This window comes from Sceloporus occidentalis, unplaced genomic scaffold (genome assembly GCF_023333645.1).
Source record: "Sceloporus occidentalis isolate IW3139 unplaced genomic scaffold, rSceOcc1.0.p SCAF_4, whole genome shotgun sequence".
NCBI lineage: Eukaryota > Metazoa > Chordata > Lepidosauria > Squamata > Phrynosomatidae > Sceloporus > Sceloporus occidentalis.
In genome coordinates this window covers 198395702-198423598 of record NW_028316984.1, presented here as the reverse complement: position 1 = coordinate 198423598, position 27897 = coordinate 198395702, and the positions used below count along the sequence as shown (strand labels likewise).

General features: G+C 44.4%; 1 protein-coding gene across 5 annotated transcripts; it reads left to right on the top strand.

Annotated features, from left to right (window-relative positions):
* Window positions 1-1840: 1840 nt before the first annotated feature.
* Window positions 1841-26101, top strand: LGALS3 (galectin 3). 5 transcript variants are annotated; one of them, XM_089522859.1, is made up of 8 exons: window positions 1877-1927; window positions 10841-10959; window positions 13040-13098; window positions 19022-19044; window positions 21225-21626; window positions 22118-22206; window positions 24511-24679; window positions 25676-26101. In XM_089522859.1, the coding sequence occupies exons 4-8, from the start codon at window positions 19027-19029 to the stop codon at window positions 25829-25831; spliced, it is 834 nt and encodes a 277-aa protein (XP_089378985.1). In that variant the 5' UTR covers window positions 1877-1927; window positions 10841-10959; window positions 13040-13098; window positions 19022-19026; the 3' UTR covers window positions 25832-26101. The 5 variants fall into 5 exon arrangements, with proteins under 5 accessions (XP_089378983.1, XP_089378987.1, XP_089378985.1 ...); XM_089522860.1 differs by lacking the exon at window positions 10841-10959 and having other exon boundaries at window positions 1884-1927; window positions 13040-13093; XM_089522858.1 differs by lacking the exon at window positions 10841-10959 and having other exon boundaries at window positions 1884-1927.
* The last annotated feature ends 1796 nt before the right edge of the window (window positions 26102-27897 follow it).

Genomic DNA, 27897 nt, shown 5'->3' with positions numbered 1-27897 from the left:
CTGCACCAGAAGTCTAGTTCGAAATCCAAGGTGCATCTACAGTATAGAAATAATGCAGTTTGATACTGCTTTCACTGCCATGGCTCCATGCTACAGATTCCTGTGATTTGTACTACTGTGAGGAACCAGCACTCGAGAAGGCTAAAGACTTTGTAAAACAACAAATCCCAGGACTCCATAGGATGGCACTACAGCAAAGTGGTGTCAAACTGTATTATTTCTACAGTGCAAATGCACTCCAAAAAGATGTGCAGTAGTTTGAACTACTGCAGGAGCAGGAGATGAAGGTTTGAGTCCCCCAGGTGCTCTTGGGGAAGTCACACTCTCTCAGTCTCAGAAGAAGATAATGGCAAGCTTCTCTGGATAAATCTTGCCAGGGAAACCCTAGGATAAGGGGCTTGGAGAACATTTGCTGGAAATCCAACAGGTGATGCTTCCCTGATTCCCCCAAACAGGCAAAGGCAAAAGTTAAGCTTCTCTGAAGAAAGACAGCCTGGAGTACTGGTTTGTTGGACTACTAGGACTCTGGGGACCAGGATTCGAATCTCCACTCAGTCATGAAAACCTACTGGGCAACCTTGGGCAAGTCATACTCTCTCAACCTCAGAGGAAAGCAAAGATGAACCATCTTTTTTGGCAGCGTGGTGTAATGGTCTGTATATTCGGTTCTTGAGACCTGAATTAAAATCCCCACTCAGCCTTGGAAACCCCCCCAGGTGACCTTGGAAGGTTACACCCTCTCAGCCTCAGAGGCAAACCAAGGCAAACCTTATTTGAAGATTAGCATTTCTAGACCTTTCCAGATCTTTCACCATTTTGGTCATCCTCCCTTGGACACGCTTCATCTTCTCAACACCCTTCTTGAACTGTGATGGTCAGAGGTGGACACAGTATTATTCCAGGTGGGGCCTGACCAGAGCAGAATAGAGTGGCACTATGACTTCCCTTGATCTAGACACTATACTTCTGTGGATGCAGCCTGGAATCACATTGGCCTTTTTAGCTGCTGTATCACACTGTTGACTCATTATGTAGAGAGCTCTTGTAGCACCTTTGAGACTCATGGAAAGGAAGAAGTTGGCAGCATTCATAGACTTCAGTCTGCTTCCTCAGATGCATTGGATATAATGTATTAGATATAATATGATGCATCTGAGGAAGTAGACAGAAGTCTACGAAAGCTCATGGGGCCAACTTCTTCCTTTCAGTGAGTCTCAAAGGTGCTACAAGAGCTCTCTGTGTACTGAGAGCCCGTATACAGACAGGCCAAAATAAAGCTGCTTCGGGTTGCTTTGGAGGTATGCTGTTTAAATGATGCGTGTGTCTTAAGAGGCCAGAGGCTGCACCAAAGCCACGCTCCAGTCCTTAGGACTGGAGCGCGGCTTCTGGCCTCTTAAGATGCATGTGTCATTTAAACAGCATACCTCAAAGTGACCCAAAGCAGCTTTATTTTGCCCTTTCTGTACGGGGCTTGATTCTACAGACTAACATGGCTATATCTTTGAATTCTGCCACAGCTGACTCATGTTCAGCTTTCCCCATGATTTCCTCCTTTGAAATCGTTGCAAAAGCATTGCTGGCCTCCCTTCAAATACTTAATCAGGGCTGTCATAGCACCCCTTGACTTTCTCTTCTCCAGGCTGAACATTCCCAGCTCCCTAAGTCTCTCCTCTTGGTGGTTTTCAGATTCTTGCCCAGTTGCCCTGCTCCGGACAGTCTTTCTCCTCCTCCTCCTCCTCTTCTCAGGCCAGGCCCAGCCTTCAACATCCAGGGCTGGGTGGCTCTTTCCAGGGAGGGACCATCTGAGAAGGAGGAGGAGGAGGTCCTGGGCAGGGCCAGGCTATATATCAGCTCTGTGCCAAGCCAGGCTGTCTGTCTCTGCTTTCACCCAAGAGGTTTACACATTTTTGGTGTAGTAACTGCCTAGGTAAGGAGGCACTGGGCAAGGAGGGAGGCAGGGAGGCATGCTGGGCCCATCTTGGCAGCTAACTGTGACTGTTAAAGTTTTTTAAAGGTGCATATGGTTGTCGCGAATAAACTCTATTGCACTTGGGGGAGAAAAGAAAACAATGTTGTTGTTGTGTGCCTTCAAGTAATTTCTGACTTAAGGTGACCCTAAGGACCGTAACATTTTAAAATAAAATAAAAACTGATACTATAAATGCAACCTGAACATCAAGCCAAAAAAGAGAAGCGTTTAATGTTTAAAACCCTCCCTTTCAAAAGAAAGTCCACAGTATTGCGGCAAGCATGGCCACTGTATGGTTCCTAGAACTCTGGTCCAAAAAGGTAACCTCTCCAAATGTGGAAGGAGGCTGGAAGAAATGACCCTTGGGGTCGCATTCAACTCTATGATTTTATGTTCTGCAATGATTGCACATGGTTGTCCTTTGTAATTGGCATAATGGAAGTCCATTTGAAAAGTGAGTGAATGAGTGGGAACAAAGTAATGTTTTGTTGTGGTTGTTGTGTGCCTTCAAGTTGTTTCCAAGTAATGGCAACCCTAAGGCCAATCATGGGTTTTTCTTGGCAAGATTTATTCAGAGGCGGTCTGTCTTTATTGGTGTAATCATAGCTTTTAAAGTTATTTTATTGGCATAACTTTATTTTCTGGTAGTTAAAAAAAAAGATCTCAAGAAGTTACATTTCAAAAGTAAGAAAATGAATGGGAACAAAGTTATTCCATTGTGGGGAAAGTGCTATTAAAATGGCTTTATTGATGCAACGTTACTTTTTACAGTTACAGGACTTTTAAAGGCAGTTTGAGAGGCACTTCAATAAATATCATTCAAGATGTAGCCAAAAAATATATGTAACTATCAATGCAACTAGTCATGAGGAAGCTATGACTCACTTTTTAAAAATATTTCAGTGGGCCATAGCAAGAAATAATTTCTTAAAACTGTCATAAACAATAGCAACAAACGGTGTTTTTTTTAAAAGGCACGTTTCCAAGAGTTTTGGACTTCAGCTCCCAGAATTCCTGACCCAGCCAAAGTGGCTGGGGCTTCTGGGAGTTCAAGCCCAAAACGCCCAGAGGACCAAAATTTGGGAATCACCGCGTTAGGCTAAAAGTGAGGATCATGTAGGGCATTACCAAATAAAAGCTAAAAACATGCATCGAAATGTAATTGCATTCTTTTTAGTCATGTGGAGAAAGGAGGACATTTTGAAATTCTTCCTGGACAGAAGGTTGAAATGTAGGGCATGTGCTGGAAAAAAAGAGGACGCCTGGTTACCCTGCTTCCAGATATTGCTGGATTACAACTCCCATCAGCCTTTTGATGGTATTCTCCCATCCAACGTAGACCACAGTATTCAAGGCATTCCACATTACATGACTGTGGTTATTTTCATAGAATCATAGAATCATAGTTGGAAGAGACCGCAAGGGCCATCCAGTCCAACCCCCTGCCATGCAGGAAATCCAAATCAAAGCATCCCCGACAGATGGCCATCCAGCCTCTGTTTAAAGACCTCCAAACAGAGGCTGGATGGCCATCTGTCAGGGATGCTTTGATTTTTTAGCGCTGTGTTGTAGACATGAACTATGAGGCCTAAGGCCTGGGGAAGGCATGATTTGAACCAGGGGCTTTGTGGTTCATCCCTCCAGCCTCATTGCCATTGTGCCACACTGATCGGTTTTGACTGCCAGCTATGAGCAAGTGGCCCATCCTTTAAGGCAGAAAGTCAACATCCCTCCCTTTGAAAAGATGGCAGGAGCCACTGAAGAAAGGCCCTTGTGGTTTCCGCTGTTGCTTGGAAATAGGTGGGGCCGATGCCCCTTTTGTTATTTATGCATTGTGGGCATGGGCCCTTCCCTGGATTATTTCTCAGGGCAACTTAGATCAGAGTCCCTCTGCTCAAACAGAGAACCAGTTGGGGAGGAAGAGTAGAGTTCAAGAATAGAGCACACGCCTGGCTTTCATAAGATCTCAGAAGGATGCAGGTTCAATCCTTGGATCCCCCTGCTCCCATTCCATCATTTTAAATCCCAGGCTGCATCCACACTGCAGAAACAATCCAGTCTGATACCACTTTAACGGCTGATATATTCCAAAGGTCCATCCAAATGTACAAGGAGAGTTCCCAGACAAGACCACAACAGTGATGCTCATCACCTCTTGCTTGTCTCCAGTAGAGAACTACTGCTGTTGTACAAGGAGGCTCCATTCTACCTGTCTACCTGCAGTAGCTACCAATCTATTCCTCACATGGTCTTGCAAGTTAAGCAGGGTCGAGTTTGGTTAATACTTGGATGGGAGACCACCAAGGAATACCAGGTGCCATAGGCTACATTTCAGAAGAGGGAAATCACAAACCACTTCTGAATATTCTTGGCTTAAGAAAATCTTATCAAATTCATGGGGTCACCATAAGTCGACAGGCAACTCGAAGGCACATGCGTGCACACACAAAATCTCACAAAGCAGGGAATAATATTATTTTCTTAGACCCACTATAAGTACAATAAAAGCCAAGCTGTGCTTTAAAAAAACATGAAAGCACCATAAAACAGTATATCATGAATCACAAACAGCAGATAAAGGTGACCATAAACACTGCTGATAAAAGAGCACATGAAACGTCATTTTCTCCGGGATGAATTTAAATTGCTAGTCACTCTCCTCCTGTGAGCAAAAATCCTAAGCAGTGGCTGAGTAGTTTTGGAGGTTTGTTGGGTATGTGAATATGTGTGTACATAGGGATGATGGAGGCAACCCCAAACTGTTGTTATTGTTGTGCAAAAGGATCGTGTAGCAACTTTGAGACTAACTGGAAGAAAGAAACTGGTAACATGAGCTTTTGTAGACTTGAGCCTACTTCTTCAAATGTCGTTATCATTGTTGAGGTTGGAAAACTTACTTTTGCGGGGTTACAACTCGCAGGACAGCCTAATCTATCTTGAACACACTCTGATGTTTCTTGGACACTTATCTCCTGGTTTTAATAATAATAATAATAAAAATTTTATTTATATACCGCCCTTCCATAAGATCAGGGCGGTTTACAACAATTAAAATACACAATATTCATTAAAACCATACAAAAGTTACATAAATCATACAATAAAAACAAAAGCAAAAACAAAAACAAAAAGCCCCCGGTTAGCCAATCCATTGCCTGTGCGGCGGGGGGGGGCCTATGGGGCCTTATTTGGGGAATGCTATCTGAAACAGGTAGGTCTTCAGATCCCGTCTGAATTGGGCCAGGGAGGTAGCTGAGCGGAGCTCTATGGGCAGCGTATTCCAAAGGGCCGGGGCGGCGATGGAAAAGGTCCTCCTAGAAGTGGAGGCCAATCTCGCCCCGGGAACCCTAAGTAGTTGCTGCCCAGATGTTCTGAGGGTGCGGGGCGGAACGTACGGGGAGAGGCGGTCCTTCAGGTATCCTGGGCCCAAGCCATTTAGGGCTTTATAGGTCATCACCAACACCTTATATTGCGCCCGGAAGCGAATGGGCAGCCAATGGAGGTTTTTTAAAACCGGTGTTATATGGCTGGCCCTGGACGTACCAGTGACCAGCCTGGCTGCCATGTTCTGCACCAATTGAAGCTTCCGGGTTTGTATAAGGGTTGCCCCATGTAGAGTCCATTGCAGAAATCCAGTCTCGAGGTTACCAGGGCGTGTACCACGGTTTCAAGGTCCCTCTGGGCCAGGTATGGGCGCAGCTGGCGAATAAGCCGAAGCTGATGACAGGTGCTCTTGACCGTCGCATTCACCTGAGCAGTCAGGTGAAGGGACGAGTCAAGAAGCACCCCCAGACTGCGCACGGAGTCCTTCACAGGGAGCGTGACCCCGTTCAGGACAGGTGGAACCACCGCCATTCCTGGACCAGGGGAACCTATCACGAGTACCTCCGTTTTCTCTGGATTCAGCTTGAGTCGGTTTTCCCTCATCCAGCCCATTACTGACTCCAGACAGGCCACGAGAGGAGAGACGCCATCCTCAGTCACTGCATCAGTCGGAGACATAGAGAAAATTATTTGGGTGTCATCAGCGTACTGATAACCCCGCGCCCCATGTCTCCGGATGATCTCTCCCAGCGGTTTCATGTAAATGTTAAATAGCATGGGAGACAGAATGGCTCCTTGAGGGACCCCAGTTTTAAGGGCCCTCTCATCGGAGCACACGTCTCCCAGCTGCACCATCTGGGACCTCCCGGAGAGGTAGGACCGGAACCACTGGAGCGCAGTGCCCCCGATACCCACCTCTGCCAGGCGCCCCAGAAGGATACCATGGTCTATGGTATCGAAAGCCGCTGAGATGTCCAAGAGCACCAACAGGGACACGCTTCCCCTGTCGATGCCCAGACGGAGATCATCGACCAAGGCGACCATGGCCGACTCAACCCCATAACCCGCCCGAAAGCCAGTTTGAAATGGGTCCAGATAATCCGTTTCATCCAAGACCCCCTGAAGCTGGATTGCAACCGCCCTCTCGATCACCTTCCCCAGAAATGGCAGCAGTGATACTGGCCGATAATTATTATACACCAGGGGGTCGAGGGAGGGCTTTTTTAATAAAGGTTTTACTATGGCCAATTTAAGAGCAGATGGAAATTGCCCTTCCCTCAGAGATGTGTTAATAATCCGGCGTAACAATGAAGTTACAGCCGGTCCCCCCTGGGCTGCTAGCCACGAGGGGCAGGGATCGAGAGAGCAGGTTGTCTTCCGAACACTTCCGAGGATCTTGTCCACATCATCGGTACTTACCAACTCAAACCGATCCAGCTTAATAAAGTCCACGGAGGCCCTGGACACCTCTACGCTAGGTTCTGCCTGAATGTCGGCGTTAAGACCTTCGCTTATCCGAGAAGTTTTATCCACGAAGAAGTCATTAAATAAGTCACAGCAGGCCTTAGAAGGTTCAAGGATCTGGTTCAGGGCAGGAGGGAGCTGAGTGAGCTCCCTGACTACCCTGAACAACTCTGCTGGACGCGACTCCGCGGACGCGATACGAGCACCATAGAACGAGTTCTTTGCTGCTCGTATCGCCTCTCCATAGTCCTCTAACAGTTGGGCTAGGAGAGTCTTGTCATCTAAGCGAAGGTGTTTCCGCCAACGGTACTCTAGCCGTCGCAGTTCCCGCTTCCTTGCCCGGAGATCTTCCGTATACCAGGGCTTGCGTTTGGAAGCGGGTCTGAGAGGGCGCTTGGGAGCGATACTGTGTATAGCCCTCGAGAGACCGGTATTCCAGATACCAGTCAGGGCATCAACAGAATCGTCGTCACTTCCAACCATGTATCCCTCTAGGGCTTCCTGGAACCTATTGGGTTCCATTAGCCTTCGAGGGTGGACCATCTGTGAAATGCTGGAGGACATGTACTCAGATGCTTTGACCTTTGGCTGGGCTCTGATCTCAGAAGGGAAAAGACTGCTTGAAAAGAAGGGCTATGGGGAGATAGGAGAGAAGTGACCAGTGAGGTGCCACAGGGTTCTGTCCTGGGCCCAGTGCTATTCAACATCTTTATCAATGATTTGGATGATACAACAGAGGGCATGCTTATCAAATGTGGAGATGACACCAAGTTAGGATGAGTAGCTAATACCCCAGAGGACAGGATCAAAATTCAAAATGACCTTAACAGAAGGGGGACACCTGGCTTGACAACAGTACATGTGAAAGGGATCTAGGAGTCTTAGTGGACCACAAGCTGAACATGAGGCAGCAGCTAAAAAAGCAATGCAGTCAAAGACGACTGCATCCACAGAAGTATAGTGTCTAGACTGAGGAAAGTAATAGTACTGCAGGAGTCTGGGTCTGAAGAAGACCTACATGAAAGGATGGCTGCCTTGTCTAACTTGACTGCCAGCAAAAGAAGGAATATTATTCTGCATGTGCTTGGAAACATTACTATAAACTGCATGGTTGTGTACCCCTTGATCTTTATGCCCTTCCAATATTCAGTAGTCAATTTCTCACAACTGCATCTGAGAACAAACTGAATCCTGAGTCTGAAACGCCTTTCACAAGTGCCCAGTCTCCCAGAGTGCTGCCACACTGGAAAAATAAAGGAGTTTGACATCACTTTAATTGTAATGGCTCCATTCTGTGGAACCCTGCAATTTGTAGTTTGGTGGGGCACCGGAGCTTTCTGACAGGGAAAGCTATATATATCTTACAACATTTCAAATCCCATAACTCCATAACACTGAGCCCTGGCTGTTAAAGTGATGTCAAACTGCATTAATTCTGCTGTTCAGACGCAGCCTCTGTGATTACTAAGGCTGTGACCCATTTGCCTGCAATTGTGCTGCAAACCAAAAGGGTTCATTGCTGTTTTGGCTCTCCAGGGGAGGCCTTTGTTGTCTAAATATTGGATTGCCTAAGAGAGCTGTTATTACCTAAGGATGAAAGGTTCCCTTTCTTTGAAGGTATTATTTTTACCTGCAAGAATAGCCTAGGCATGTCTGCACTAGCCTGGGTCTAGGTTTGAAAAATCCAGTATTGCAATTGGACCCCGGGTGCAGTGAAAGTAGTTGACGAAACATAGTCAGACCAAAAATCAACTATTTTTCCAGCCCACGTATCCAGGTCTCTTAAACTAAGATCTGCTAAAATATATCTCGCTGGTATGCATCCAACATCCGCCAAATATTTTGAAGCGACTGTGGTGCAGTCCTGAAATTGAAGTCCAAAAAACTAAATTTTGTAAGCTCTCTGCTGAGATGCTTTGAGGGAGAAGGCAGATTTCTATTCAGTTTGCTTTTAACAAAACTGAAAAAATAGCTGTTTATCTGATTCCCAATTAGTGAGTCACTGTTGTCTCTCGGCGATTAGGCAGCAAGAAAAGTTGTCTCTTTCCTCCCACGCTGTCCAAAAAAAATGAAATTAAAAATAACCCCCTCCTTGCTATCAGTCTGCTACAAGTGATGCACAGAAGCATATACACTTGTACATTGTGTGAAGGTCAAAGATTGAGAGCCATGCTGGTGTAGTGGTTTGAGTGTTGGATTACGACTCTGGAGACCAGGGTTCAAATCCCCATTTGGCCATGGAAACCCACTAGGTGACCTTGGGCAAGTCACACTCTCTCAGCCTCAGGGGAAGACAAAGGCAAAGGCAAACCCTCTCGGGATAAATCTTGCCAAGAAAACCCCGTCATAGGTTTGTCATAGACTTGGCATAAACTGGAAATGACTTGAAGGCATACGACAACAAAACATACATGATCCAACAAAGATGGAATCTATTTCTTGGTGGAAATAGAAGCTCCTTTTTCTTTTTCTTTTTAAATTATCTTTTATTGGTTTAAAATCAAACAAAATGTTACAAACATACATAGAAGCAACAAGCAAACACTTGTATATCTATGCAAACGTCCCTTCCTTGATCTGATTGCATAGGACTCAATTTCCTCTCTGTTTCTCATTCAACATACATTTTTAAATCCTTATGTCTCTTCAGTGCATACTACACTTATATAATTTAGTGATATTTAGTGATAGGAATCTCACATGTCCATCTTTTCTTTACATCACGTCTTTAACACTGTTATTTAATCACTTGTTTTTTACAAAGTTCTCCAATGGAAACCAATCCTCTTCTACTTTCTCTATTGCTTTGTGATTCAACCAGTTTGTTAATTTGTTTAAGAATGAGATCATATCCACTCACTTAAACAGCAATTCTTTTATTGTTGTAATTTTTACTTTGTTTTCCAGTTTGCGGCCAGTAATATTCTGGCATTACCATGTACAGCTTCTTTTTAAAATCCTAAGGCTCTTGTTTCCCCTTCACATCATAATGGTTCAATGTTCCCAGTTTCTCTTATTTAATCTATAAGGCATGCCATGTACTTTGGACATATCATGAGAAGATGCGACTCATAATCTTCAGTCCACTTTGCTGTAGGAAAAAAGGAAGAGCGCATTACAAGTGGTTTGATTCAAACAAGCAAGAGACAATTGCCTTGAATCTGGAAAACCTGAGAAAAGCTGTTGATGGCTGGGGCAATTGGAATTCACCATAAACGGAGGTTGTTGTTGTTGTTGTTGTGTGCCTTCAAGTTGTTTCCAATTTATGGCAATCCTAAAGTGAACCTCTAATGGGATTTTCTTGGCAAGGGTTGTCCAGAGGAGGTTTGCTATTGCCTTCCTCTGAGGCTGAGAGAGTGTGACTTGTCCAAGGTCACCCAGTGGGTTTCATAGCAGAGTTGGGAATTGAAATATAGTTGACTCACTGGCAAATAACAACAACAAAGAGCTGCTAAACATGCTAAACATGTACTCACCACTGAGTAGCCACAAATAACTTACCTGGATTATGGCTAGGCTGATAAAAATGTTTACGTAGGGCAGGATCCCCGTAAGCTCTTTCTTTTCCCTTGTAAAGAAGTTTGTAAATTTGAAAAAGTAGTTAAACTGGAGGAGGAGGAGGAGGAGGAGATCTGCTCATTGTTGCTGGGCTAGTCTGGAGCAGACTAGTAAGCAACTATATTTGCCTTCATTTGGCTAATTTGTATGGAATACTCGAAGCAACTCTTGTTTCAGGACACTGGTTGAGCAGGTTGGCCTTTGCATTTCATTGCTTCAGGTAAAGACTTTCCCCTAAAGCTTAGAAGAATCTGAGCATCCTCAGTTCTGGGCTTGGAAAAATTAGATTTTGCAAGTGCAATGAACAACTGAAATCAAGGGCAGCTGTATAAGCTCTCTCTTTCATCTCCATCTGACCAACTCTCAGCCTGGAGTTATATTTGCTGTTGTTGTTGTGTGCCTCCAAGTCATTTTCGACTTACAGCCACCCTAAAACCTGTTGTTGGTGGTGTTGTTGTGTGCCTTCAAGTCATTTCTGACTTAGGGTGACCCTAAGGCAAACCTATCATTGATTTTTCATGGCAGATTTGTTCAGAGGTTTGCTATTGCCTTCCCCTGAAGCTGAGAGCATGGGACTTGCCCAAGATCACCCAGTGGGCTTCATGGCTGAGCTGAGAATCGAACTCTGATCTCCAGAGACATAGGTTATTATTATTATTATTATTATTATTATTAAACTTTATTTATATAGTGCTGTAGCATAGCATAGTCCAACATTAAATCACTATACCATGCTGGCTCTCAGTTGGTTTCCATAGCTCAGAAAGGATTCGAACCCAGTGTCTTCATGATCGTAGTCCAACACTCAACACACTGGCTCCAGTATTTCAGAGACTAAACCTGGGGCATGTACAGCAAGCAATGTCAGAGTGTGGCCAAGATGGCAAAAGTTATTCCTGAGAAAGAACAAACAAGCTAGGTTTTTGCCCGAGTCTACTGGGATTCTGGGAAGGGCAAGATGCCACCGTTTCCTCTCCTCTCTTTCCACTGAGGGTGCGTCTACATTATAGAAATAATGTGGTTTGGAACCACTTCACGTGCTGTAGTACCATCCTATGAAATGCAACGTCTTTCGTCTTTTCTGCCAAAAATGCTGGTGTCTTGCCAAACTACACATCCTAGGATTCTGTAGGATGGAGCCATGGCACTTAAAGTGCTGTCAAACTGCATTATTTCTACAGTGTGGATGCACTCTGACTGAATTGAGTGCACGATCCAGTTGCATTTGCAGCTATTAAAGGAACCCAGGAAAAAGGGGGAAAGTAGGAGGAGGAGAGAGAAAACGGGACATTTTCAAAGCAGCTGAAAAAGCGGGAAGGCAGAGGATTAATCGGGACTGTCCCTGCAAAACTGGGACAACTGGAGGATACTGGAGTTAGCTAGCTAGCCCTTTCCTTCCTCCCCAAGTAAAGACCTTGCTATGAATTTCGGTTGCCATACTAAGAGTTAACTGTGATGCATTTTCCTCTAAGCTGGCTGCAAGACAACTTTTGGGTAGAGGCTGGAGGTGACTCACCAGAGATAAACACAGATCAACACACCTGCAAAGGATTCTTATCCTTGCTATTTAGTCTAGGATTAAAGTGTCTCCAAGAAAGCCAGAGTTATTTGACCGTCGTGATGACTGATGAGGGGAGCAGAAGTATAACAGTTGCTGAAAGTAAATCCACCTATTTACCAGGTTGTTCCTTTTGAGCTCACCTGTTCTTCCAAGAGCAAGCCTGGTCAGGCTTGAAGAAGCTGAATGGAGGCTGTGATTGCGTAGAAAACTTTAGCATGATTTCCAGCTCCATGGCGTTGCTGCTGATCAGTTCTAGCAACAATCCTGCAAACCTGGGATGCAACTGCACTGCAGAATGTAGCATAATCATAGAATTATTAGTTCACAGAACTACAGTCAGCCCTCCATTTTCACAGGGGATCCATTTCGGACCCCCCCCCCTGTGAAAACAGAGACTTCCTGATATTCAAGCCCCATAGGCTTGAATGGGGCACATGCCTGCAAGCCCATGGAGGGTGTGTGCCGTGGGGGCACAACCCATTGAAATTAATGGAGGTCACCCCTCCCTGGATATTCAAGACCATGGATTTCCAGTCTGTGAGAACGGAGGGGCGACTGTATTAGGATTTACTTCCCTGAACTACAGCAGAAGAGTTCTCTGGCGGAGAATTCTAAATACTGTATCTCACGAAGCTACAAATCCCAGGACCCTGCAGGATGAATTCAGGGCAGTTAAAGTGGCACCAAAGTGTTAAAAAATTTCAAAGAGGAGTCCAGCACTGTCAGACAGTTCTTACCCTCAGGAAGTTTCTCTCGACATTTAGTTGGCAATTCCTTTCTGATTATTTCACCCTGAAGTTCAGACTAGCTTCCGAACCTATCTGTTCATTTGCTGATCACATAGCTCTTCAGTTGCCAACTTGGCTTGTAACAGAATGAAAGACTATCAGCTAATTCCATCAGAATACCAGACTATTCAAAAGAAAAACCCTCTACTTTTCAACTGTAACAATCAAAACCCAAGAAGTGCCGTCGCCAGGTATTAAAACCAGCAGAGTGACAAAATGGTTGCCAGTAACAATAAAAATTAGTTCAGGCCACATGCTGTAATGGCTGGGGACAATAAAGAGATTTGTTTGGTGCCACATATGTTTCCTGGCTGGAAAGCATTTTATAAAAGGGTTATTTGTGGCCAGTAACTAGTCCCCCATCTTTCTTTTCAGGTTTTGGAGAAGGGGCCCATATAGAAGAACTTCTGGCCATGTGCTGAATATTTAGTAAGGTGTGGTTGGGAGAAGGTGTTTCTTAATGTGCAAAGTATTTATAAATACAGTCAGCCCTTCATATCCACGGATTCTTTATCCATGGATTCAACTACCCACGGCTTGAAAATATTCCAAAAGGATATCAATTCCACAAAGCAACCCTAGATTTTGCCATTTCATATAAGGCATATCTAATGGGACTTGAGCATCCATGGATTTTGGTATCCAAGGGGGGTCCTGGAACCAAACCGCAGTGGATACCAAGGGCCCGCTGTAATCCCATGCTGCTGTAACATTTAAAAAATGCAAGAGCCCTGTTGGATCAAACTAAGGTTGCCTGATCTCAGGGTCCGGCCCTTCTTCTCTGGTCTTCAAGGGGAATGGGAGGAATCTCTAGGCAAGAGCATTGTCTTGAAATGTAAGCAGAAGGAGATGGAGAGAAGGTATGTGTGTGTGTGTTAGAACCATAGAGCTGGAGGAGACCCCAAGGGCCATCCAGTCCAGCCTTGCCACAACATTGTGAGTTTGATCCCAGGGCTCTAAGGTTGACTCAGCCTTCCATCCTTTCATATGTCAGTAAAATGAGTACCTGGTTTGTTGGGGGCAATTGGTTTACACCCTGTAAACTGCTTAGAGAGTGCAGAGTTTACTATTAAACAGTATAGAAATGTAAAGTGCTAGTGTTAAAGTGCTATGGCTATTCAGCCTCTCTTTAAAAACCTCCAAGGCACTCTCCAAGGCAGCATATTCCACTGCTGAACAACGCTTACCATCAGGAAATTCTTCCCAGTGCTGTATTTAGGTGAAATCTCCTTTCCTATAGCTTGAATCCATTGCTCTGTGTCCTAGAGCAAAAAGCAAGCTTGCTTGCTCCATCTTCAATGTGACAGCCCTTCAAATGCTTAAACAGGGCTATCATATCACCCTTTAACAGTCTCTTCTCTAAGCTGAACATATGTATAGTGATGTATAGCGTCTAGATCTAGGGAAGTAATAGTGCCAATTTATTCTGCTTTGGTCAGGCCTCACCTGGAATACTGCATCCAGTTTAACCTGGGGAAGAGACAATTTAGGGGTGACATGATAGCTCTGTTTCAATATTTGAAGGAGAGTCATATTGAGGATGGAGCAAGCTTGTTTTCTGCTATTCTGGATACAGAGCAATAGATTCAAACTACAGGAAAAAGGTTCCACCTCAACATTAGGAGGAACTTCCTGAGGGCAATAGCTGTCAAACAGTGGAATAGGCTGCCTCCAAGTGTGGCGGAATCCCCTTCTTTGGAGGTTTTTAAACAGAGGCTGGATGGCCATCTGTCAGGAATGTTTTGATTGTGTATTCTCACATGGCAGAATGAGGTTGGACTGCATGGTCTCTGGGGTCTCTTCCGACTCCATGATTCTGAAATTCTACATATGGTAATTCTAAGGCAAAACTACCACAGGGTTGTCTTGAAAAATTTGTCCGGGGCGGGGGGGTTCATTTGCCTTCCTCTGAAGCTGAGAGTAGGTGACGTGCCCAAGGTGGGTTTCCATGGCCGAGCAGGAAATTGAACCCTGGTCTCTAGCACTGTAATCCAGCGCTCAAATGTCTACACCATGCTGGCTCTCATTTACCATGGCAATAGCTTGTATTGCATGACAAATAAACATTCTGCTGAATAGCGGGGAAGTTGGAACTCCCAAGCCATGTTCATGGGTGTGTCAAGCAATGACTCACATTTCCCTTGCTTTGGATTGAAACTGTGGACAATCACTGTGTGTGTTTCCCCAAAGAAGGTGCTATGGAAATTGCTGAAAATATCCCTTTGAATATGGAGAGGGCTGGTTTGTGTGCAGCGTCTTAAGCTTCCTATGCAGAGCGTGGGCTTTTCAACCAGGGCAAGTCTCAAACACTGGGCCGTGCGTTGATCCCTTTCAACAAACCAGCACTGTTTGTGTTGAGAAACTGAAATGCGTTCTTGGGCAATCTCCTGAGTTTATTCCAAGATGCGTCAACCCCATGTGCATAAAATGCAGAAGGAAATAAACTGGCAGAACATGGGGAGTGCCGTCTGCAAAATGTTGTTGCAGTTCGCCTGCATTTCTTCATAAATTTGGTCTTTGCAAAGACCACCCTCAGTCCTTCTCTAGCCCAACATGAATTTACCTTTTCTCCACCTTTCCTACACCGACCTCTTCCCAAATCACATTGCATGCTGAAATGAAATCTCAATTGGTGTTTCTCTGCAGTGTTCTGATGCAGGGATGGGCAGGTGACCCGATGTCTTAACCACAAAGGAGGACAAGGCAATGCAAAATGTAGAGCATTCAAGAAAAATGGAGGATATTACAAAATAAAACCTCAAAACACTAAGGGCCTTTGCAGACTGGCCATTAAAGCCAGTCTGGGAGCAGAGTTGGGGTGTGGCATCCACATGATATATGCCCCAACTCTGCCCCATGGCGGTGTGATGCCACATGCTGCACCACATGGTGCGCAGCGTAATAGCACTCCTCTGGCACTGCATTGAGATAACGTTGCACCAAAGGAACGCCATAAAACCACACCACGGCAGCTAAAACGCCCTTTCCAGGGTGCAGAAAGGCCATATCGGATCCGCGGCATGGGGTTGCCATGGCCCCGATCTGGCTCTAAAAGGGGCAGTCTGCACAGCCCCTAATATAAATATAAAATAATGCTTCTTAGTCATGCTCCAAATAGAGGACATTTTGAAATTCCTCCTGGAGAGATGGTTGGATTGTAGGACGTGTGAGAAAAGGAGAACATCTGGTCACCCTGGGGATGGGGGATGTATAATCCTCCAGATGTTGTTGAACTGCAGCTCCCATCATTCCTTCTCATTCCTCACTAATAACACTTTTATTAGACTAGACCTAGAAACTAAGCCCTGTTTGGACCAGCTGAGGGAGTTCAGTTTGTTTAGCAAGGAGAAGGGAAGACCAAGGGCATGTCTACAACAGCCAAATGAAGTGGTTTTCTCTCAGCCTCATGGCAATCTGCCCACACAATGCAAGGCCAAATCTCCAATTCAAGTGCAGACTATTTTCATGACGGAAGGCCAGTTCTGCACCAAATCCACATTTTCCCTCCCTTTTTCTTTTTATTGTGTGTTCAAGTTGTTTCTGACACATGGTGAACCTAAGGGGAACCTATTATGGGGTTTTCTTTGTGAGTTTCTTCGGAAGGGGCTTGTCGTTGCTGTCCTCTGAGGCAGAGAAATTGTGACTTGCTCAAGGTCACCTAGTGGGTTTCATGGCTGAGCTGGGAGTAAAGGAAACCTCACCTTTTGCTCCAGATTTTGTAGGAAAATCTGGAGCACTCCATAGCAACACTGAACAGCTGTTTATACAAACCTTTCACTGTGTCACCTGGTGCCAATGAAACTGGTGAGAACTGCACCCTCCAAGGTTACAATGGGGCACCCAGCCATGTGATGGATGCTGGGCACCTCGTTTCTGACCTCATAGAAAGCAACTTGTGCCAACAATGGTGGCACTGCTTGGTGCATTTGTATACATCTGCCTGGTGTTGCTCCAAAGTATGGAGCTATCAAGAAGAATCCAAGGAAGCTTTGAGGCCAAAATACTCCAGGAACATCCAGGAGTATTCTGGCCAGTATAGACGAGCCCCAGGTAGCGCTATGAAGCATTTGAAAGATTGTCATTTGGAAAATGGGCCAACTTGGGGCATTGACAGACTGGCCATAAAGCCCAGCATCGGGGTGGAGTGGGGGCATGGTGTCCGCACAATGCACACCCTGACTGGCTTGACACCACGCACCCCACCACATGGCAGGTGGCATCACAGCACTCCTCTGGCGCTGCATCCAGATGATGCAGTGTCAAAGGAGCACAGAAAAGCTGCAGCGCTGGCAGCTATGGCACCCTTTCCACAGCACAGAAAGGAGCTGCCTTTTGTGGCTCCTTTTGTGCTGCAGAAAGGCCAGATCAGGGGTGCGGCATGTAGTTGTTGAGGCCCTGATCCAGCACTGAAAGGGGGGCTCCAGGCTGCCCCTTAGGGGCAGTCTGTTTAGCCCCATAGTTCCTGAGCCCCCAGACCTAAGCAAATGGATTCAGATAAGGAAAGAGATTTTGAGTAAACATTGTGGAGAGCTCCCTGATGGTAAGAACTGTTTGACAGTAGAACAACTACCTTGGAGGGTGGTAAGCTCTACTTCATTGGTGCTTTTCAAAACACAAGCTGGATGGCCACCTTGCACCCTCCAACATGTCACAGATAAAATCCAGGACACTAGTGGTCAAACAGCATCAGATTATGGTCAAGATGGCAAAAGTTATTAATGAGGAAAAACCCACAAGCTAGTAGAGGCTTTGCTTTTGGCTGAATCTCCTGGGAAGGATTCTCTCTCCTCCTCCCTTCCCTGCTGGACTGAGTACAAACTACTTTGCAATTTGAAGTCAGTTTGCAGCAATTGAAGGAAGCTGAGGACAAAGAAGGAAAGAGGGAGGAGTAACTGGGACATTTTAAAAGCAGCTGAAAAAGTGGGATGACAGAGCAGTAACTGGGACTGTCCTTGCCAAATCAGGACAGTTGGAAGGTATGCCATCCTTTTGCTGTGGATTCTTGGACTGAATCATAGAATCATAGAGTTGAAAGAGACCGCAAGGGCCATCCAGTCCAACCCATTCTGCCATGCAGGAAATCCAAATCAAAGCATCCTTGACAGATGGCCATCCAGCTCTGTTTAAAGATCTCCAAGGCAGGAGACTCCACTGCACTCCGAGGAAGGGGTGTGTTCCACTGTCAAACAGCCCTTACTGTCAGGAAGTTCCTCCTAATGTTGAGGTGGAATCTCTTTTCCTGTAGCTTGCATCCATTGTTACGGTTCCTGTTCTCTGGAACAGCAGAAAACAAGCTAGCTCCCTCTTCAATATGCAGGGACGTAGCCAAGGGGGGGGGGGGTTCTTGGGGTCCAGACCCCCCCTTCCATTAAAAAAATGAATGGTGCGTGCTGCTGCACCGCCGCACCCAAGCCCCATTATAATGGTGGCACTTAGTCTGGACCCCCCCCTTCCTAAAATCCTGGCTACGTCCCTGCAATATGACATCCCTTCAAAGATTTATGATCTGTGGGATTCCCTTCTAACACAATAGTTTTGTGATGGGAGTTGAGGCCAAAAACATCTGGAGGCCAGATGTTCCCCTGCTCTGTTCTGACACAAACAAGCCACAGCTGAGCCTTCAGCCTCACCCACCATTCTCTGCTACCCTCAAAGTAACATCAGAGAATTGAATCCCCCCCCCCCAATATATAATTTTCATAGAATCCTAGAGTTGTACAAGACCCCAAGGGCCATACAGTCCAACCCCATTCTGCCATGCAGGAATACACAATCCAAGCACTCTTGACAGATGGCCAACTAGGCTCTACTTAAAACCTCCAAAGAAGGAGGCTCCACCACCCTCCAAGGCAACGTGTCCCATACTGATGCAAAAGCATCTCTCAAAGGTGCTACAAGATCTTTTTGTATCAGTATGCAAAAGGATCTTGTAGCACCTTTGAGACAAACTGAAAGAAAGAGGTTGGTAGCATGAGCTTTCGTAGACCTGAGCCTATTTCATGTCTCAGGTGCATCTTTGGAGACAGAATATGTATGGCAAGGGAGAGATTGCATATTGCTTAATAAGACATTATCATATTCACATCTCCTATTGCTCCAAGGAGGTGGAGCAGCAAGTATATTGGGGCGTGTGTGTGATATTTCACTTTATCCTCACAACAGCACGGCAAGGTAGTGTAGACTCACTGTGGGTTTCATACTATGTTTCTCAGACTATAAATTCTCGATTAAATCCTTTAATTGGGGCTGGCCAGCTTGTTCGCTTTGAGGTCCTACTGAAACCAAGGAGGGGCTGGTAGCATCTAAGGAAATGCTATGCAGTATTAATCTGTTCCATTTTCTTTTTTTCTCCCTCAGGAAAGATGTCTGACGGATTTTCGGTAAGTGTTTGTTTCTTAAGGAGGTATTATTTAGAGGAGTTAAATTGTCGCCAGAGAGCTGTCTTTTCTGCAGGCAGGTAAAGACTTTTTTGTTTCAACAGGCCTTTGAGGACTCACTGCTCAGGGGGGAAAGACCTTTAATATCTTGTTATGTTGTCTGTATTGGTTGCTTTTGATATTTATAATGGCAATTTTTAAAATTGTTTTTAATTCTATTGATAGTTTAATTATATTTTAACTTTCGCATGATGCATGTTTTTAGCTGTATCTGTTTTAACTTTTGTCAGTCAGTCTGAGTTAGAAAAAGTCACCCTGAGTTGGAAAAATAGTAGTAGTAGTAGTAGTAGTAGTAGTACTATTAACTGTTACTAGTAGAACAGGCTAAGTCTCCCTTATCTGGAATTTCTAAATCCAAAGTATTTCCAAAACCAAACCCTTTTCATGGGTGGCCAATATGATAATGCCCTTGCTTTTTGATGGTTCAATGTACACAAACTTTGTTTCATGCATAAAATTATTAAAAATACAATGGGCCCTTGGTATTGGCTGGGTTTTGGTTCCAGGTCCAACCATGGATACCAAAATCCTTGGATGCTCAAGTCTCTTTAAATGCAGTGGCATAATAAAATGTTGTCCCTTATAGAAAATGGCAAAATCAAAGTTTAGTTATTGTGTGTGTGTGTGTGTGTGTGTGTGTGTGTATTTCCAAGCCATGGATGGTTGACTTTGTGGGTAAAAAAATTGTGGATATGGAGGGCTGGCTGTATTGCATAAAAATAACTTTCAGACTATGTGTATAAGTTGCATATGAAGCATAAAGGAATTTTGTGTTTAGACTTGGGTCTCATCTCCATGATATCTCCTTATGTATGTACGTTATGAATTTGAAATACCCCCCAAAATCCAGAACACCTCTAGTCAGTTTCAAGCATTTCAGATAAGAGGGACTCAACCAGTAGTAGTATAGTAGTAGTAATAGTGATGGCCAGATTTTTATGACCACAGTTACAAATGTGTAACCTATAGTTACGCATTTGTGACTAGTTCATGTTCACAATCCTTATGCATTTAATATTCTAAGAAATATGTAGAGATTGTGGAAGTTCCCTACTCCTTGTTTACTGGACAGCACCCAAGCAATGGACGTCTGTTCTTTTGTCAAATGGGAAGCAGCTGACTGATGTTTCTCCCCTCCTGTGAGTGATCTTTGGTACGAGGGGGAATTGTTTGTGACAGGGACCTTGCTCCTGATTGTCATACTGGATTGCTTGTGGAAATGTCAGTCTGCTGCTTTCTGATCGACAGGAGACCAGACCCTGTTGCTCACAGCAGCTGCTGCCTGTTTAAGTCAGGATTGGGTGTGTTCAGCTGGGAAACACTACTGAGCTACACAACTAGGGTGGTTACATAGCCAAGTAGGTGATCTATATTGCCGGCGGCCAGCAGACATAATTTCTTCATGTTGATTCATCAGCACGGTCCAGCTCAGCACCCCAGTACAGTAGCTGATGGGCAGCTCTCTCTCAAAGATGCCCATATGCTACCTGTAAACTCAGCCAATTGGGACAGTGGAGATGTGTGGGTTGATTTTTTTTTTTACTTGCAAATGTTTTTTGGAATGGGGAGGGCAGCTATGAAAGAACTAGAAAAGATCCTAAAGAGTATACAACTGAGTACTAAAGTCAGAATCGTCCAAGCCATTGTATTCTCCATCTCTATGTACAGATGTGAGAGCTGGATAGTGAAGAGGGCAGATAAGAAGAAAATCAACTCTTTTGAGGTGTTGTTTTGGAGAATAGTGCTGAGGATATTGTGGATGGGCAAAAGGACAAACAATTGAGTCCTAGAACAGATGAAGCTTGAACACTCCTTGGAAGAAAAGATGATTAAGTTGAGGTTGTCATACCTTAGCTGTGTCATGATAACGCACGACCCATTGGAAAAGACAATAATGCTAGGGAAGGTAGAGGGACGTCGAAATACAGGAAGACTGGATGCTAGCTAGATTATGGAGGTCACGGGTATGGATTTGTAGGACCTAAGCAGAACAGTAGAGGATAGGGAGTCTTGGAGATATCTCATCCATGAGTTAGGATTGACTCAAGGGCGGTTAACAACAACAAAATGTTTTAACTTGCAAATACCTGCACCTGACTGATGTCATTCTGCTTCTCCCGCAGCTGTCTGATGCCCTGTCAGGGTCCAACAATCCCAACCCAAACACGCAACCTTCCCCTTGGGGAAATCAGCCAGGTGGATATCCAGGGGGATTTCCTGGGGCCTATCCAGGAGCACCAGGCATGTTTCCCGGAGCACCAGGTGCTTACCCAGGTGCACCAGGAGGATATCCAGGAGCACCAGGTGCATACCCTGGAGCCCCATCAGCACCAGGCGCATATCCTGGGGGCCCCCCAGCACCAGGTGGATATCCTAATGCACCAGGAGTTGTCCCACCCGGTGCATCAGGGATGTATCCTGCCCCCGGACAGCCACCAAGTGGTGGTGGAGCACAGCCGACGGCCCCACAGACTGGACCGGGATTTGGAGCTTCTACCCCATCTGGAGGTTCTTCTGCTCCATTGGTAAGAAGTGGATATGTGTGCCACTGTGTGTTCGTGGCCCTGTTTAATCGTTCCAACTCCTTGATTCGGAAGTTTAGAATTCTGTATTTTAAGGAGAGAGAATCAAATTCAAAGAAAAGTTGCTTGCTGAAGTAAACTACACAAGTCCGGCAGAATTGCAGCTATCTCCATATATATATACAAGTTGGCATCCTGTTAGTGACTTACACATGTATGCATATCCAAGGGTAGCCATATCGGAACTGCCTAATATCACCAGTTAATAATTTAATTTTCTGAAATAATTTAATTTCCTGATACCACTGGGAAAGCCTAGTAATAAGAGGGCAAAAATAGCCTTGAGGAAGGGAGAGCTAAAGGCCCAAAATAATTCAAGTATTGAGCATCAATACTTTAATTCAAGCAAACTGGCCAGATTGTTTGGGACTGGCTCTGAGCTTTGCTCCGTTTACTTTTTAATTGCCTATGAATCCGTCTGTGCTTTTTTCCAGAATGTTCCTTGTGATGTACCCCTTCAGTCAGGACTCGTGCCTCGCTTGTTAATAACCATTGTCGGAACGGTGAACTCAAGACCAAACAAGTAAAGGATGGAGGCGGGGATGGGGTGGCGGCGGAGTCGATCCAAAGTTTTCTACATTTGTTGCAAGGAATTGCTACACACACACACACACACAGAGTTGGCACTCCATATTTGCAGCTTAGACGTTTGCAATTTTGATCATTTGTGGATTTGATTAATATGTTTTCTCTAGGAATCCCTGGGTCCTCCAGCGCAACTCTGCTGGAAGCTGACCATAGAGTTGCTCTGGAAAACCTAAAGATTACTAGAGAAAACTAGAGGAAACAGTTCTCTAGCCATTTTTAGGTCCTCCAGTGTGATTCCATGGTCAACTTCTGGCAGATGTCGACTGTAGAGTTGTGTTGGAGGATCTAGAGATTCCTAGACAGGTTTTTAAAAATAGTGGGTTTTTTTTATTTGCAGTTTTTCCACATTCACAGAGGTCCTGTGCCCCTAACCCCAACGAATGTGGAGGGCCCACTGTATATACATTCATTCATTCATTCATTCATTCATTCATTCATTTAATAAACAGATAAATAGCTCACTGTTCCTCACAACTGCTCAGAGCAGCTAACTTAGGAGCTTATTGGATATGTATCATTAAACTGGCTTACCTCTGTCTGGTTTAAGGGTTAATTCGGGCGGCACCCTGATCTTATCACACACTTTTTACTGCCAAAATTGCCGCCTTAATACAGACCAGGTCCATCCCTGCTTGCAGAGCCACTCTGGTGGCCATTTTCTTAAATCGGAAAACTCCTGGATTCAACAAGAGCCGGGAGGAGCGGCTCTGCAAGCAGGGATGGCCCCAGGATGTATTCAGGTGGCAATTCGGTGGTAAAAAGTGTGTTATAAGATCAGGGTGCCGTCCGAATTAACCCTTACATCAGATAGAGGTAAGCAGGTTTAATAATACATGCAATAAGCCTCAATGTTTAATATAAATGCGGATAGGCTGACAGCCTGCCAACCAATCCCAACTGCAGTTCACCTGCTGAATCAATTGCTGAACAGTGAGCACAAGCAAATCCCATTGATTCAGTGAGTCTAACTGTCTAAAACCATATATTAAAAAATGGTAAAATAGCATAACAATGACACAAATGGCAATTAATTGCTTGCATTGTTCCCATTTTTTTAAAATGAACATATCTTTTGGGATCTGGAAGACAAGAGTATGGTGGGTCAATTGGATCTCTGAGGAAAGGGAATTTCATCACTGGGGTGCTACCACAGAGTAAGCCCTGCCATATGTGATAGCCATAGTCAACCTCACCACCAGCAGACTTTGCTTGGCAGATCTTAAATTTGTGGTGGGTAGAGACTGGATCAAATTGTCCCCTAAGCATCTGAGGCCTGAGCTATTTAGGGCTTTGGAGCCAGGATGGGATAGTGGTTTGAACGTTGGACTACAACTCTTGAGACCAGGGTTCAAGTCCCAGTTTGGCCATGAAACCCACTGGGTGACCTTGGGCAAGTCACACACTCTCAGCCTCAGGGGAAGGCAATGGCAAACCTCTGAGCAATTCTTGCCAAGAAAACCCATTATAGCTTCACCTTAGGGTTGCCATCAGTTGGAATGGAATTGAAAGCTGTTTCTCTCATCAGTGTCCCTTCCAGAGAAGTGAAATAAAGCAACACCGCCACCTGGTGTCTGTGCATGAAATAACCACAGAAGTAACTGCACTACAGCTGTGTGCTGTTCATAGAATCGTAGAATCATATGCCAGGTTGGATATAAGGTGGACTTGTATACCGAAAAACACAAGTTATTTTAACTGTTGAAGATTATTTACAATGATCTCAAGGAATTCTAAGATTAAGAGAGGATGCCTTTTGCCTTTAATGAGGAATTCCTGTATAAGAGTTTGCAGTATAGATGATCTTTAGGATGGAGCAGCTTGGGGACCATGCCTTAGTGTTAATGTCACTGTTTAGCTAATGTTCTTAATTTTAATTATTTTTTCTTCTTGCTGCCTTCTGAGAGCTTGGCCTTAATGTGAGGTAACATAACCACATAAACAAATATGACTTCTTTCAAAGTCCTGCACCTATGCCTGTGTAGTGGTTTGAGCATTGGATGATGCATGCTGTTGTTGTTTGTTAGTATGTTGCTTTCCCCCAAAAAAACTGGTACTCAAAGAAGTGTACAATTTAGAACAACAATACAATTAAAAACACACCAAAAAGTGAGCATTACAATGGGATTAAGGTATTAACAGTATCAAAATAAAGCTTCCGCTACATAAAATTATGTTCTTCTTCTTAATGGCAAATGTTCCAACATTGCTCTGGAATGTTGTGTCTCCTTGTTCACTACAGGTTTCAGGTGGATTTGAAGAAAGGAAACGACATTGCCTTCCATTTCAACCCCCGGTTTAATGAGGACAACCGGAAAGTTATTGTGTGCAACACCATGCTGCACAACTCTTGGGGGAAGGAAGAGCGGACAGCCCCCAGGTTCCCTTTTGAGGCTGGCAAACCCTTCAAGGTAAAGCAGGAGGTTTTTACTTTGTAATGTAGGGTGCATCTACACTGTGGAAATAATGCACTTTGACACCACTTTAACTGCCATAGCTCCATCCTACAGAATCCTGGGATTTGTAGTTTTAGGAGGCACCAGCACTCTTTGTCAGTGAAAGCTAAAGACCTTGTGAAACTACAAATCCCAGAAGTGCATAGGATGGAGCGACAGCACTTAACTGCACTATGTCTACAGTGTATATGCACCCTTAAGGTGGGCAGTTTTCCCCACTCTTTCTTTCATCCCATTTTTACTATTTAATTTCTAAACTCACATTGTCCCCTGAACCCATTAGCAAGCAGAGGAGGGCAATTTCCCCATGGTTTTGCCCCACTGGAGCTGTTTAAGACCCAACACAGTCCTTTGGCCAACACTAAAAGTGACCAGAAGTCACATTTGAAAGTTGTTTTTTAAGCCACATTATATAAGCCAACTGGAGGTAGAGGACATTGCCTTCTATATCATAGATATATTTTATTATAATATAATATAATATATTTTTGATTTGATTTAACAAAAAAACCTCAAATCAACAATAAAATTTCTGAGATGAGGGACCTTGGGTGCCATGAAAATGGTCTTGGGCCACATGTACCCCCCCTCCCTCCTCACACTTTTCACACCTGTTTTTCCCCCAACAGCAGCTGACAATAAAACACTGGCTGTGGTTGTTACTTGACATCAAGTTGATATCGACTTATGGTGACCTTATATGAAAGAGAGACCTTCAAGATCCCCCATCATCAGCAGAAAGCACCACATATGGTTGAGCCTTCCAGCATTCCTCACCATTAGTTGTGTACCTAAAGCTGATGGGAGCTGCAGTCCAACATCTGGAGATCCATATATCTCTCACCCCAAAGCTAAAGTGATAGCATGTGACTGTTGTGAATCAGGCGGTCTATGTTCATGGCCGTCTTCTGCTTGATGGAGATGTAATTGTCTTTGCCTGTACTTTTGCAGATCCAGATCTTGTGTGAAGCAGATCATTTGAAGGTTGCTGTCAATGATGCGCACCTGTTGCAGTACAACCACCGCATCAAAGAGCTGAACCAGATCACCAAGCTGTGCATTGGTGGAGACGTTACTCTCACCAGCGTCACACCTACCATGATCTAAGCCAACCATTAACCCACGGCAACGGAGCATTCTTGGGCTGGAATCCTGTTGGTGAGCTCCAGTTAGAGTAGACCCATTGAACCCAACTGCTGAATGTGAGTCAACACATAAGTAAAGAGCAATTGATTCAGTGGCTCTACTCTAGTAAAGAGTAACCAACAGTGTCTTAAAATAGGAGCTTTTTTTAAAAAACGCACATATATAAAAGAGATCTGATGGAGTTAACTTTCTAGGGCAGATGAATAATAAAATGTAGGAGCTGCTCAACAACGGCTGGGCGTCATCTTGTGTCAATGTTTGTTTGTTTATTTAATTTCTTGGAAAAGGACCCAAGGCAGCTCACTGATAAAACCTGTCTGAAACTTTGCAATAAACATTTAACAACAATTAAAATCATCTTGCTAAAACAATGTAAAATTGCACTTAACATACAAAAGTTTAAAACAGAAATAAAACTCACACTCCGTATAAAACCTTTCCTGACCATGATTACATATTAAAAGCCTGCTTGAATTTTAAAGACTCTGCCTGCTGGTGATAGGAAAGCAAACACATTATACATTACTACGAGAGAGACAGTGTGATGGAGTGGTTTAGGTGCTGGTCTCTTGAGAGACCAGGATTCAAAACACAGCTCAGCTATGGAATCTCAATGGCTGACCCTGAGAAAGTCACACTCTCTCAACCTCAGAGGAAGGCAATGGTGGCAAACCTCCTCTTCAGATAGCTTGCTCAGAAAACCCTGTAATAGGGTTGACATAAATTGGAGTCCACTTGAAGGCACAGAACAACATATGGCTATAACCAGGATTTGGGCTTCTTCCCTCACACAGTTTTCATTCATTTCTTCAAGCACATTTCTGGTTCTCATAATTTTGAAGGAGCATGGGCAATGGAGATAGAAACATTCAGGAATGATATTTTGCAGGATTTTCAGACTGCTACCTTGGGTTCTGGTTTGAGAGAGAGAAGGCAGATGATAAGTGAAGGCTGGCATCCTGTTGGGGAGTTATGTCACTTTAACTTGGCTTACAATCAAGTAAAGTTGAATGGTATGTATTCTGGGGAGGGGAGAGGTAATGTAGTTATGCCATCAAGTTGGTGGAAGATACAAAACTTTGTAGGGTCACTAACACATTAGAAGAAGGGAATAGAATTCAAAAGGACCTTGGTAAACTAGAAAATTGGACTGAAACTAATAGACTGAAATTCAACAGAGACAAATGCCAAGTTGTAAATTTGAACCACAAAAACCAAATGCACACTTACAGGATGGGACATACTTGGCTTAGGAGTTGTATGTGTGAAAAGGACCTTAGGATTATTGTTCATCTTAAATTGAACGTGAGCCAGCAGTGTGATGCTGCAGCCAAGAAAGCAAATAGCATTTTAACCTGCAATAATAGAAGCACAGTTTCCAAGTCAAAAGACGTGAAACAGTCCCACTATATTCGGTACTAGTCAGGCTTCATCTGGAGTACCGTGTTCACTTCTGGTCATCTCATTTTAGGACAGATGTAGACAAGCGGGAGCAGATGGAAAGAGGGGAAAAGAGGATGGTAAGAAATATGAAGAACAAAACATATGAGAAAAGGTTGAAGGAATCGGTATCCTCAGCCTGGTGGAAAGAAGACTGACATGACTGCATGATTAAAATACCTCAAGGGCTGTCACAGAAAAGAGGAGGCAGGTTTGCCCTTTGCTGTCCCAGAAGAAGAGAAGAGGTGATATGATGGAGAAGAGAAGGTTATGATAATACATTATTTAATTCAAATATTTAATTTGAAGGGATGTCACATTGAGGATGGAGCAAACTTGTTCTCTGCTGCTCCATCCTCTGTATGAGCAATGGATGCAAACTGCAGGGGGGGAAATCCACCTAAACATTACGAACTTCCTGACAGTTAGGAAGACAGTGGAAGATGCTGGCGGCACAGAGAGTGGTGGAGTGGTCTTTGGAAGTTTTTAAATAGAGGCTGGATGGCCATCTTTTGGGGGACGCTTTGTATCTTCCTGCATGGCAGGGAGTTGGACTGCATGGCCCTTGGGGTCTCTTCCAGCTCTAG